The sequence below is a fragment of the Corvus moneduloides genome, chromosome 20, assembly GCF_009650955.1.
Source record: "Corvus moneduloides isolate bCorMon1 chromosome 20, bCorMon1.pri, whole genome shotgun sequence".
Lineage (NCBI taxonomy): Eukaryota > Metazoa > Chordata > Aves > Passeriformes > Corvidae > Corvus > Corvus moneduloides.
In genome coordinates, this window is record NC_045495.1 from 10,867,507 (window position 1) to 10,879,883 (window position 12,377).

The 12,377-nt window shown below is 50.3% G+C and overlaps 1 protein-coding gene across 2 annotated transcripts; it reads left to right on the forward strand.

Moving 5' to 3' along the window:
- The first annotated feature begins 4,673 nt into the window (after positions 1-4,673).
- Positions 4,674-11,427, forward strand: LOC116454084 (1-acyl-sn-glycerol-3-phosphate acyltransferase alpha-like). Of its 2 annotated transcripts, XM_032130255.1 has the most exons (7): positions 4,674-4,977; positions 6,645-6,778; positions 7,183-7,358; positions 7,597-7,692; positions 8,193-8,265; positions 8,401-8,506; positions 10,727-11,427. In XM_032130255.1, the coding sequence occupies exons 1-7, from the start codon at positions 4,793-4,795 to the stop codon at positions 10,812-10,814; spliced, it is 858 nt and encodes a 285-aa protein (XP_031986146.1). In that variant the 5' UTR covers positions 4,674-4,792; the 3' UTR covers positions 10,815-11,427. The 2 variants fall into 2 exon arrangements, with proteins under 2 accessions (XP_031986146.1, XP_031986147.1); XM_032130256.1 differs by lacking the exon at positions 8,401-8,506 and having other exon boundaries at positions 4,678-4,977.
- The last annotated feature ends 950 nt before the right edge of the window (positions 11,428-12,377 follow it).

The window sequence follows — 12,377 nt, forward strand, 5'->3', positions numbered from 1 at the left end:
GTTCCTGAAGCGGTGTGTCATTAAAGAAAGAAGGTATTTCTTGCTGCAGCCTCTGACCATAACTCCAGTGTGATGCAGAACTATGAAAGTCAGCACTGATGGCTGGGAGGTGTTGACTGGGCTGCCCCAGTCTCTGCAGCTCTGGTTTTCCACTCCTGGTTGTCTAACGGTGACACAGCCCCGTGTCTGCCCAGCCCCTCGGGGACAGAGCATCCTTCATTACTTGTTGTCTTCAGCAATTCCCCTCTGGGGGAGGACGTGACTGGCTCAAATCACCCACAACCCCTCTGTGTGCACTAAGCACAGACACCTGATTTTTTGTATTTTAGCCAGGATGAAATTTGGACAATTTGATTAACTTTATCAACTTGATCAAACACTTGCAATGCTGGCACAGCAGCATAGGGACTGTCCATAGGGTGCCTGGCATGTGCCTGCCTTGGCCAGTGGAGCTCCTGAGGTGGAGGATGCATCCTGCAGGAGCTGGGATGGGATGGTTTACCTTGATCAACCTCTGCTGCTGATTTCAGAAGCGCAGCTCTCTCTCTCATCTCTATTGAATCTTCTCATTCACTTTGTTTCCCACCTGCAGCCTCACCCAGCTGTTTCTGCTCAGACCTGGATGTCCGACCCAAGTTCATCCTGTCAGGTCCTTCTCCCAGTGCCAACTCAATTTTTCCTTGGTGGATGCCCACCAAGGTGGCCAGTGGGCTGCAGCACATGGTGATTTCAGTCTCTCTAAGGAATAGCTGTGAAGGTGAACACTTCCCAGAGGCCCACAGGACAAGAAGATGCAGGTTACAAAAAGGGAAATAACCTTTAGACAAAGACAAACGTTATTCCCTGGGATAGGGTGTGGTGCAGACACAGGGATGAGAGAGATCTTGGGATCTCCAGCCTTGGGTATTCTCCCAGACTGTGTAGGCCTTGAGCAAGCTCTCTGGATTTGCTGTTAACCCTGCTCTGAGTAGCTGGTTGGCCTGCAGATCTCTTGGTGCCCTTTCCCCCTTCAGTTTTCCTGTGATTTACAGTGATAAACTGTTTTACTTCTAGCCAGAGTTCACTGGCTGGACTCTAAACTAACCCTTGGATGCAAGCCCTGCAGCCCAGCCCAGGTTCCAGTCTGTTGCGCTCTTTTCTGTCAGGGCTGTCTGGATACCACAGAAGTCTTCATGAGCCAGAAGACCTTTTCTTGTAAAACCTCTTCTCCTGTAATTACAAGCACTTCCAGCCATATCTTTGCTCATAAATTGGTCTCCGAAGCTAATTTGTGCCTTGTAAAACTGAGGGTTACATGGATTCATCATGGAGCTGCAGTCAGAGCATCATAAACACTTTCCTCAGTCTTGATGATCTTTCTCTAATATATTTACCCTGGAATCCCTCTGAAGGTTTTAGTATCAATGTTAATGCCTCTAAGTGAGTAGTAGGTGATGAATTCCCTTTTGGCCCGTTCACCCTTTGGTGGCTGGTGACCGATGTGGTCCTTGGCCAGACCCAACACTTTGCCCTTTGATAACTTATCATAGAGACATGGACTATCCTGAGCTGGAAGGGACCCACAAGGATCATCCAGTCCAGCTCCTGTCCCTGCACAGACACCCCAACAACCCCACCCTGGGCATCCCTGGCAGCGCTGTCCCAACGCTCCTGGAGCTCTGGCAGCCTCGGGGCCGTGCCCATTCCCTGGGGAGCCTGGGCAGTGCCCAGCACCCTCTGGGGGAAGAACCTTTCCCTGACCTCCAGCTAAACCCCCTAACACAGCTTCAGCTGTTCCCTCTCCCTGGTTACCAGAGAGAAGAGATTGGTGTCTGCCCCTCTGCTTGTTGCAGTCTGTACCAGAGGAAATATTTATGCCAGCAATTTTCAGTGGGAATCACTCCCATTTCAAAATCCAGTCCTCGTATTTTGTGCTGGAGTCATTGCTTTGTATTTGGAAGTCAGTTGTGATGTTCGGCTTCATCAACTCCTCTCTCTCACATGTTGCTGTGCTGACAACAGTCCATCCTCTTCTGAGCATTCATATGGTGAACAAGACAATTTCCTTGGCCTTTTCCCACCACATTGGATCGCTTTCCCTGCCTCCCCTCTCTCTTCTGGCCAATATGTGGCTGAGCAGATCTGGGGAGCAGGAGAGTCATTAAAGCTGTGTGACAAAAGTTCACAGTGTGAGCAAGTCCCTCCTCTCCCTGTCTCAGATTCATTTGAATTGAGCCAGGTTCTGGAAAGGGTGCAAAGAGCCAGGGGCAAAAGGGAGTCAGCTGGGCATGGATACACTTAGTCTGGAGACTGGGATCTTCATTAGAGCTGCAGTTTCTGAAAACACCTTGCAGGTTAGGCAAGAGCCAACTGCTTTGAAACGGGAGCAGGATGGACCCAGGTGCTGGGGATCCTTGCAACAGGTGAAAATTATAGCTGCAGATTTTGGTATCTGTGGGTTTGGAGCCCGAATGTTGTATCAGATCTGAGCTGACTCTCAGTCCATGGGGAACTGGGAATGTCCTTGGCTTTCTCCATTCTCATCAGAGACAGCTTTTGGAACCAAAGACCTCCTTACTCTCCACAACTCCCTGACAGGAGGGGGCAACTGGGGGGAATTTGGGCTCTGCTCCCAGGGAAAAAGGACAGGAGGAGAGGGAACAGCCTCAAATTGCACCAGGGGAGGTTCAGGTTGGACATCAGGAACAATTTCCACATGGAAAAGGTGGTCGGGCACTGGAAGGGGCTGCCTGGGGAGGTTTGGAGTGCCCATCCCTGGAGGTGCCCAAGGAAGGACTGGATATGACACTCAGTGCTCTGAGCTGGTGACAAGGTGGGGATCAGTCACAGGTTGGACTTGATGATCCTGGAGGTCTTTTCCAACGTCAATGTTTCTGTGAAGTCTTTGAAAATTGCTGACAGTGACTTAAAATAAACCTTTTCAGTGGTTTGTGAACTGTTGTGAACTTGCAGATTTCCTTGCCCCTGACATTCTGGGTGGGTTTCTATGTGCAGAGTTGTGTCAAAGGTTTCTTCTACAGTAGGAGCCTGACAGCAGCACCCTGGTTTGGAAGCCACGGCCATCCTTGCAGGACAACCATTCCACTCCTTTCACTGGCATTACATTTTAGGAACCTCTGTCTGGTAGGTCAGAATGAACCAGTTGTGCATCAAATCAACCTTCCCCCAGTTGCAAAAGGCCGTAACTTTGTACAGATGAGATACAGGAAAGGCTGACAGGCGTTAGAAAGGCAACTGTTTGCTGGATCAAACTTTGGAGAATCAGAAAGAGGCCACGGTTCCTCTAAGCACTGGCTCCCACAGGGACCTGCTCTCTGCAAGCACCAGTTCAGAGGGTCCCAGTGTGCACACATGGGGCTCTTGTCATTTCCATGGGCTGGTGTAGGGACAGTTCAGAGGCTGTGGAGAAGCTCTTTGATTTGGCTGCCTCTCCTGTGGCTGCAGGGAAGCCTTGGGAGAGCTGAGAGGTGAGGCTGCAGTCACCTCTCTCCAGTTTTCCATTGAAAATCGGGATAAGAAGGGTCCCTGGCTAAGCCAGAGGAGCAGGGAGCACAGGCAGTGCCTTTCTATATTATTCTGTCTTTTCTCAGTTTCTTCAGGAAATATCACTGAGTCTTGCCCATTTTACTGTCCTCGAGGATTTGACTTTGTTCTTTAGGTTGCAGGTGATGGTCATTGTGGTTTTATGGGTCCTCTGGCTATTCCCTTTTGAGAATCTGCAGCTCTCAGTCCTGGCTGGAATTTAGAGTCATTGCTCCTTTGAAGTGCTGGCTCTAGAGCAAGGCCTGGTGGGCAGACGATGAATCATGAAACATTTTTTTTTCAGCCCAGTCATTCTGGCTATTGCAAAGTTCCTTTTCACGTAGTTGTTTTAGGAGATGAAATGCAGTTGGAGCAGTCCCAGGATATACCTGCATTTTCCTGATTTACTCCTTGCTTATGCAGATGCTGTCTGAACATGTGCCTGCCTCTGGCCAGGAACACATTGGGACTAGCTGCTCCTGCTTTGTTTATCTTTTTCTCTAGACTTGTGGCACTTTTCCCACTCTACATGTGGAATGTCCAGCTGCTCAGCTTGGTCCCTCCAGTTCTTGGATGTGTAGGGCAGGGTCTGGCTGCTCAGATCACTGCTTTTCTTTTTCTCTCCTCCAAAATACTGATTTCTGATTTCCTGGACATCTTGCAGCCAGTTTGCTTGGTGAAGGTTAATGTTTGCACACAGTGAGATATCCTGGGGTCATAGAATCATGGAATCATGGAATGGTTTGGGTTGGAAGGGACATAAACATCATCTAGTTCCACCGCTGCCATGGTCAGGGACACCTTCCACTACCCCAGCTTGCTCCAAGCCCCAACCTGGTCTTGGACGCTTCCAGAGATGGGGCAGCCACAGCTTCTCTGCACAGGGTTTGTGCTGTCCGGTACATCCTGCTCCTCCCCACTAGAGGTTTTCTTACAATTCCTCAGGGTTCCTATTCCCAGAGCCCCCTGAAGGGGCCCTCCAGGCACTGCCAGCCCCACAGCCCCTGCACACGCACAGCTTTGCTGCTGTGTTTGCTGTGTTGCCATCCAGCCCTCCTGGAGCTCTCGCAGTGCCGTTGCTAAACCGGCTTCCCATGGTGAATGCAGCTCCCAGCAGAGAGCACAGCCTGGCTGAAGCCTCACTCCCAAACCTCATTCCAGCTTTGCACCACCCACACGTAGCTGATGGAGGGAGTCTCACCTCTGCTCTACATCGCCAGCTGCTCGTGACTCGTTCACTGCTCTGCTCAACCTGCTCCGGGCTGGAAGGATGGAGCTTTTCCTCCTTCACTACCCCTTTACCTGTCTGCTCATTGCCTTTCTAGTCCTCTACCAGGTGAAACCTGCATTCAGATTCTTCTGCAAGATGACCTTCTATAAGTTGTGGCTCTTCACCATAAGCATTGGGGTTATGATCCTCAGTATTCCTCGTGGACGTAACGCAGAGAACATGATGTAAGTTGTCTGTGGCTCCTTTCTGCTCTGAGCACTGATAGAGTCCACTCTGTCCAGTGCTTTGATGTGGAGGGTCCTGGGGGTGTGCTGTGGTGTGGAGGGATCAGTTGTATATTGGTGTGGGGAGATGACGCTGTAATTCAGAGAAGGGGTGTGGGTTTTAATACTGGTTTGGTATTACCGCAGGCCTGGTTCCTACGGTATATCACCGTGTCCCGCAGCCATAGGGAGGAGGAGGAGAGAAGATCCAGCAGGCAGGAATTGTGCAGCAAGATTGATTTATTTAATTATTTTACAAACCTTTTATAGACTTTTTTCTTCATAGTCTAATTGGACAAAGGACCAGCCACCCCTTGGGGGTGATTGGCCAAAATCCTAAAACATCCATTATCAAAATATTTTTTACTATACCATAAACAAGACTTTCCAAGGTTGCAGGTGGCTTGGTTGTTTACATTCCCTGCTACCTCTTCTGTGAGAGAGAAAAGTCTCTCACAGACTTAGAAAAATAACAAGAAAATCCTCGCTAACAGCATTTTTGTACCTACAGTTTGGGGTCGATAAAAGAATAACAAATTATGGCAAGAAAGGATGTAAAAAGTGACATAGATTTGCCAAAGCAGGTAATGCCAACAACCTGGATGTAATGCATATTGCTATTTTTATTAAAGCTCTTTTATCTGGTCTTTGGAGCTGTATTTCCCTCCTCCCCATGGCTGACCATTCCATTTCTAAGTTGTGCTGAGAAAGCCATCCCAGGTGCTCTTCCTAATCTCTACTCTGAGCCAGTGCACACCTGAGACATCACCACGGTGCAGTGCTGGCCCCTGCATGGGCACTGGTGTCCCCATCAGCTCAGTGACAGCCTGGTGTCCCAGGTCTGGCAGTCCCCCAGCCCATCCCATTGCTGCCCATCCTGTCTCTCCAGATTCCGTTCAGACTCTCTGGGCTGAGGACTCGCCTGGAGGCTGCGTGGGGTGTCCAGGAGTGATCAGTGGTGGTGGCAATCAGGAACCTGGGCTGAGGGGGGACGCGAAGATGACTCTTGTACACAGCACCACAGTGCTTGAACCCTCCTGAAGTGCTGCAGAAGCAGAATTTACCATTCCATTTTATGCTCCAGTGAGAATTCACATCTCCTAACTGAGCATCAGTTTTTTGCTTTGAGAAATTTTCTTCACCTCTTGACATTGGTGCCTGACTTTTTTTTTTTTTTTATTTTACCAGGATCTCATCAAATAGGGCTCCCAGCACTGCAGCCTAATGTCACCTAGAGGCAAACCCCTCTCTTTCAAAGCCAGCAGAGTTAGGCACAGGTTTATTGCAGCCTGTATTCCCAACCCAGCAAAGTGGGCAGGGAAGCAGAGTACAAAGGTGTGCTGTGAATATGGATATTATCTAATATTTGGTTGATCTGTGGAACTTCTGGGACTGGAGTTGCTGTGTCAATGGTCATGTATGGCTCGAGGGAAATCTGTGAGGTGTATTTGTCTTCTGTAATTAAATAATTAGCTGCAGAGGGACACTAATTGTTCTTCTCCAAGTCATGGTCAAATCTGTGTCTGTGGGAAACTGGCAGAAGCAGTGTATGAGGTGGGCTGGTTCGGATGCAGTGTTTTGTCCTGAATTTCAACATCTCTTTGGCTAATTTCTGCTCCTTTTTCCAGGATTTTACGCACACTGGCCCTGCCACTCAAATACATCTTTGGCATTCAGATAGTGGTGAAGGGCAAGGAGAACCTCAGGACTAAGAAACCTTTCGTCCTGGTGCTGAATCACCAGACCTCCCTTGACATCCTGGGTATGTGGTGATCCTGCCTCCTGCTCCTGGCCCCAGGTGTTTGTAGGGGTGGGTCGTATGGAATCCCAGGTGCCACAGGCAGCAGGGCAGGCGTGGCTGCTACAGAGTCCTTCACCAGCCAGCCCCAGGCCAGGGCTGCTCTCCAGGGTGTCAGAGGCATTTTCAAGCTACATCAGCTTCACCCTCTCCGAGGGAATGGGGACAAGACTGCCAGCTGACCACAGCCTTCTCATAGCTGCTCTCCTTCAGTGCCAGGGTGGATGGTCTAGAGACCCCCAAAATTCCCCAGGGATTCTATGAAGCTTCAGGCATGGCATCTCCTAGAGCAGAGGGCTGTCACCCAGAATCTAGAGGGACTCTGAGTGCAGATGACAACTTGTTCTGTCCTTGCTGTCCCTTTGCAGTGGTGATGGAGATACTGCCAAGGCGCTGTGTGCCCATTGCCAAGAAGGAGATCCTGTACATGGGCACATTCGGCCTGGCCTGCTGGCTCTCAGGGGTCATCTTCATCGACCGCAAGAGGAGGGAAGAGTCCATTGGCACCCTGACAGAGGTGGCACACTCCCTGCACAAGGACAACGTGAGTGGGGAGGAGTCCAATGAGGAGCTGCTGGAAAACAGGAATCTGGATGTGGGTGGGAAGAGATCTTTGTCTCTGGGCTGGGCACTGAGCAGAACAGAGTGAGAGCATCAGTGTGTTCTGTGTCCATGAATGGAGGTGAGGAGTACAGAGATGAGCCCCAGGGCACCATCCCTGTGCAGTGGCTTAGAACTGTACCTGGAGATTCCTCTGCCTTAATGTCTTCTCCCTCCTGCAGTTGCGTGTCTTGATCTTCCCTGAAGGAACTCGCAACCATGGTGGCTCCATGTTGCCCTTCAAACGTGGAGCCTTCCAGCTGGCTGTGAAAGCCCAGGTGAGACTCACCTTCCTCCTGCCCTTGGAGTGTGATTTGCTTACTGTGGTCCACCAGCAAACCTGGGTCCTGGCCCCTGGCTTCCCTATGGATTGAGCACACATCCAGGAGCCCTCAGGGGTTTGCAGGTGGCACAGGAGGGGGCTGTTTCTGTGGCAAGTGGAAAACCTTTGTTACAGCTTGGAAAAAAAAAAAGTGGGGGGACCTTGACAAGAGCTCTGGACCTGCACAGGGAAGTTTCTGCTGAGTTGGCCTCTGTAGGCAGTAATCTGACAATCCACAGTTGTTGGCCTAAATACAGAGATGAAATTACAAAGCCGAGTAGTGAGGACATGGAGTGATAGAGTTAAATGATCTAAATATTCAAATAATCCTCTGAGTGTCTGCTGTGGCACTGACAGTGATAATTATCAGCAAGGTGCAAGATTCACCTGAAAACATGAATTTTGGGGGAAGGATAAGGAGATGTGTATACTCACTGTAGACTGCCTTCCCTCCAGGTCCCTATTATTCCTGTAGTGTTGTCTTCCTACAACAGCTTCTACAACCGGAAGGAGAAGAGGTTTACACCAGGTGAGGATGACCTGGGGCAAAGAATGGTCTGGGTGGTGGTGCAAGCTCAGTCCTTGGAGCCATGACAAGGGTGGGCAGAGGACCACGTGTAATATGGAGATGGCACCCAGAAAACAGCAGTTTCTATCTTCTCGGGAAGAAATGGGACATTTCAGGCATCACTTTTTCTTCTCCCCTTGGATTTCTCACTGCTTGTCCAATACCTGTCCAAGAGAACTTGGAGAAGCAGCAGAGTCCTGGAGTAGGTCCTGCCCCTGACCCCTCATGCTGCCCTTGGATCTGCAGGTGCATGGAGAGCTGGGAAACATTTATGGTTACAAAAATTTCTACTGGCCAACGATAAAATTTTCTGGGAAAAAATGACACAAGTCTTGGGCTTCAGAAGGAAAATGCAGGAAAAAATGGTACAAATTCCAACAAAGAAAAGTAACCCATCCTGTTCCTTCGCTCCCTTAGCTGCTGCTAAGCAGCTTAAAATGGACTTCTGCCACTCTTTCCCAGGCCAGCCCTGGTGTTCCCTAAGGAGAGGATCTGCTTCTCATTCCTCCCATTGTTGTGCTCGGTTGCAGTCATTCTCTTGCAGGGAGACACCTGGAAGAGAGAGTGGTGCAAATTATAAACATGGAATTGCCAGTTTCCAGTCATCTTTCACCTGCTGGGTTTATCCTCTCCCTGTTCACACACAAAAGTCTTTTGGATCTGGAAGTGTTCCCCCACCTGAGGGTCAATAGGACCTTCCCTTCCCTTCCCTTCCCTTCCCTTCCCTTCCCTTCCCTTCCCTTCCCTTCCCTTCCCTTCCCTTCCCTTCCCTTCCCTTCCCTTCCCTTCCCTTCCCTTCCCTTCCCTTCCCTTCCCTTCCCTTCCCTTCCCTTCCCTTCCCTTCCCTTCCCTTCCCTTCCCTTCCCTTCCCTTCCCTTCCCTTCCCTTCCCTTCCCTTCCCTTCTCTGGGAAATCAGAGAATAACATCCTGGGGAGGGATCTCTGAAGCAGCTGAACATTTTGCTTTAAGCAAGGCCAGCTCTAAAGACAGACGAGTTGGCTTTGTGACCAGTCCAGAAGAGGTTGTATTAACTCCAAGGATGGAGATTACAAGAATTCCCTGAGTTTTTTAGGAAAGACTTTTGCAGTTGCATGTACATTTGCTTATATTCAACTTCAGTCACCCTGGGAATTCATGGTTAGCTAATTCCATGCTCAGCTGATCTCTGAGCCCTTTTCTAAATGGCTGTTAAACAGGTGGGACCTGCACTGCTGAAGAAAGAACCCTAGTTAGCTTTTCTTGTACTTTCCCACTTTCCCCACCTGGAAGTTTTGCCAGGGCTGATTCTGAAGATGGTGGTCAAGATTCCTGCATGCTGAGCAGGTCTGTGGGTCAGGACAGCTCCCTGTGTCCACAGTGGCGCTGGGTGTGCTGAGAAGCCTCTGGAAAGCCTGTGGCTCTGTGCTTGGTGTTGGACACTGTCATTCATGGAACACATCTGGTGCTTGCTGGAAGTCTGCTCCCTAGTGACCTGTATTTCCAGCACAGCCTCGTCATCACTCTGCTCTTCCAGTAGGAGCAAGTGAAGTGAGGTACCAGCCTGGCTTTGGGTGTAAGACGTGAAGGCAGGGAACACAGAATCATGGAATCACAGAAGGATTGGGGTTGGAAGGGACTTGAAGCTCATTTCATTCCATTCCTTACCATGGGGAAGGACACCTTCCACAAGAGCAGATTGCTCCAAGCCCTATCCAACCTGACAAACCCTTTCCTTTTGTGAAGTTTTTCTCTACGCTTGTTTTGCCTTCTTCCCACGGCTCTGCTGCTGGCACTGCTGGATCTCATTCCAGGCACACGTGTAAAGTCATGCAAGAACATTACAACACATCACAGACACTCCCCAGATCCCCAGGTTCCTGTCTGTGCAGGCGCTGTCTTGTCTCCACTGGCCAAACCAGGGGACTCCTGGTGCTAGAACAGAAGAGTGTGATGGCAGCTCCCCACTATGTTCTTCCAGTTTACACCAGTCCATTGCTTAGGTGCTTCTGTGTGACCAGGGAATCCTGGCCACAATTTCCATCATCCCAAAGTATGTTTCTGGAAGGAGGGACCCTGCTAAATCTGGTGTACACAGACAGAGCACAGCCAGTTTGGAAGTGTTGTATTAAACATCTTCTCTTTGCCTGTGATCTAGACAGACCCTGAGATCTTTCTGCTGTGAAAACTCATCCTATATGAAACACTATATTGTGTTGGAGGAGATGTTCACCTGTTTCCATATTTATGATTCTTGTGCTCTCTGTGGATGGGAAAAGCCCGGGCTGGGTTTTTGCTGTGTGCATTTGGGATGTGGCTGGGCTCCCACACTGGTGTGGGAACGAGGGCATTTCCTTGGTTGGCACCAACCCTCCTGCTGTACCTTCTCCTGCTCTTCTACACCACTCATGTATTTTTTTTCCCCCCTCTCTCACCTTCTTCCAGGAAAGATGATCATCCAGATCCTGCCAGAAGTGGAGACGCTTGGCCTGGGCCCAGACAATGTTCCCAAGCTGACAGAGCAGGTCCGTGACTCCATGCTCTCTGCCTACCAGGGGATATCAGGAATGACGAACGGAGCTTCCCATTAGCAATCCCATCTTCCAGCTCCAGCTGTGTGTGCTACAGCTGAGGGGGGGCCATGGCAACCACAGGGAGGTCTGGCAGCAGAGATAACTGTGGATTGCAATGCTGACATACCAGAGACAGGCAAAACATCCACGAAGGAGAGAAGCTTCCAAGGGGAATGTTGCTATGTCCCTCCCAGAGAACTGTGCCACCCAGGAGGACAGGCAGACAGTGGACAGCTGGACATTTCTGTGTAATCATAACCCTGAGAATGTCCCTCCAGCTGGACCCCAGGCAGAGCTGGGCCCTTCCTGTGATCATCGCTACCTGCTCATAATCACCTTTCCCTGTTCAGAAACAACAAGGGGGAGGCATGGATCCCAAGCCTGTGACCATCCTGCCTGGGAAATGGCTGCCTTGGGATTTGAGGGCTGCCACATTCCCGTGGAACACACTCAGGAGAAGGTGCTGTTTTCTTCCTCTTCCATGGGGAGGATTTGGGAAGTACTTCTGCCACAAGAGACAGAAACCAAGGCAGCCTTGGGAGAGGGGAATTAAAGACCTTACATGTGTCTACAGGGCTTGGTGGCTTCTTTGGGATATTTAGTCTTCCTTTTAAGCTGAGGAAGATTTTGCTTTCAGTGGTTGGGCACATCTTCAAAGTGCAAGAGGGACATGTCTGTCTGGGGACTCAGAAACCAGAGGCAAACAGCAGGAATATGCTGCCTACTATCCTTGCCACACCCAGATGGACTCACCATCCCTGGAAGTGTTCAGAAGATGTGTATATCTGGTGCTTAGGGACATGGTTTAGTGGTGGACCTGGTAGTGCTGGGTTAATGGACTCAATGATCTTGGAGTGCTTTTTCCAGCCTTACCGATTCTGCAATTCTACGATGATTCTTTGATAACCTCATTATTTTTAACACAACCTATATATCTTTCAACTCAAACACACTCTGGGAGCTGCACCTCCTGATTTCTGAGTCCAACCTGGTTCTGCCCTGCCTTCTCTGTCAGAGGATGCCCACCAGCCACGATGTGATTTGCTTTTTTGTGCTGATATGTTTAGCTATGAACCAGAGACAAAGAATGTTTTGGACACTGGTCTGACTTACACAGAATCACACACAGATTCACAGAATCATTTAGGTTGGAAAAGCCCTCCAGGATCACCGAGTCCAACCTGTGCCCAATCCCCACCTTGTCCCCAGCCCAGAGCACTCAGTGCCACCTCCAGCCCTTCCTTGGGCACCTCCAGGGATGGGCACTCCAAACCTCCCTGGGCAGCCCCTGCCAATCCCTGAGCACCCTTTCCATGGGGAAATTCCTGCTGCTGCCCACCCTGAGCCTCCCCTGGCCCAGCCTGAGGCCGTTCCCTCTCCTCCTGGCCCTGTTCCCTGGCAGCAGAGCCCGACCCCCCCGGCTGCCCCCTCCTGTCAGGGACTTGTGCAGAGCCACAAGGTCCCCCCTGAGCCTCCTTTGCTCCAGCCTGAGCCCCTTTCCCAGCTCCCTCAGCCGCTCCTGG

What these genes read in the sequence shown, in the direction of transcription:
- LOC116454084 (XM_032130255.1), top strand. Translation starts at nt 4,793, where the DNA reads ATGGAGCTTTTCCTCCTTCACTACCCCTTTACCTGTCTGCTCATTGCC. An exon ending in CGTAACGCAGAGAACATGAT is followed by an intron (nt 4,978 to 6,644) that starts GTAAGTTGTCTG and finishes TCCTTTTTCCAG; the next exon opens with GATTTTACGCACACTGGCCC. An exon ending in AGAAGCAGCAGAGTCCTGGA is followed by an intron (nt 8,507 to 10,726) that starts GTAGGTCCTGCC and finishes ACCTTCTTCCAG; the next exon opens with GAAAGATGATCATCCAGATC.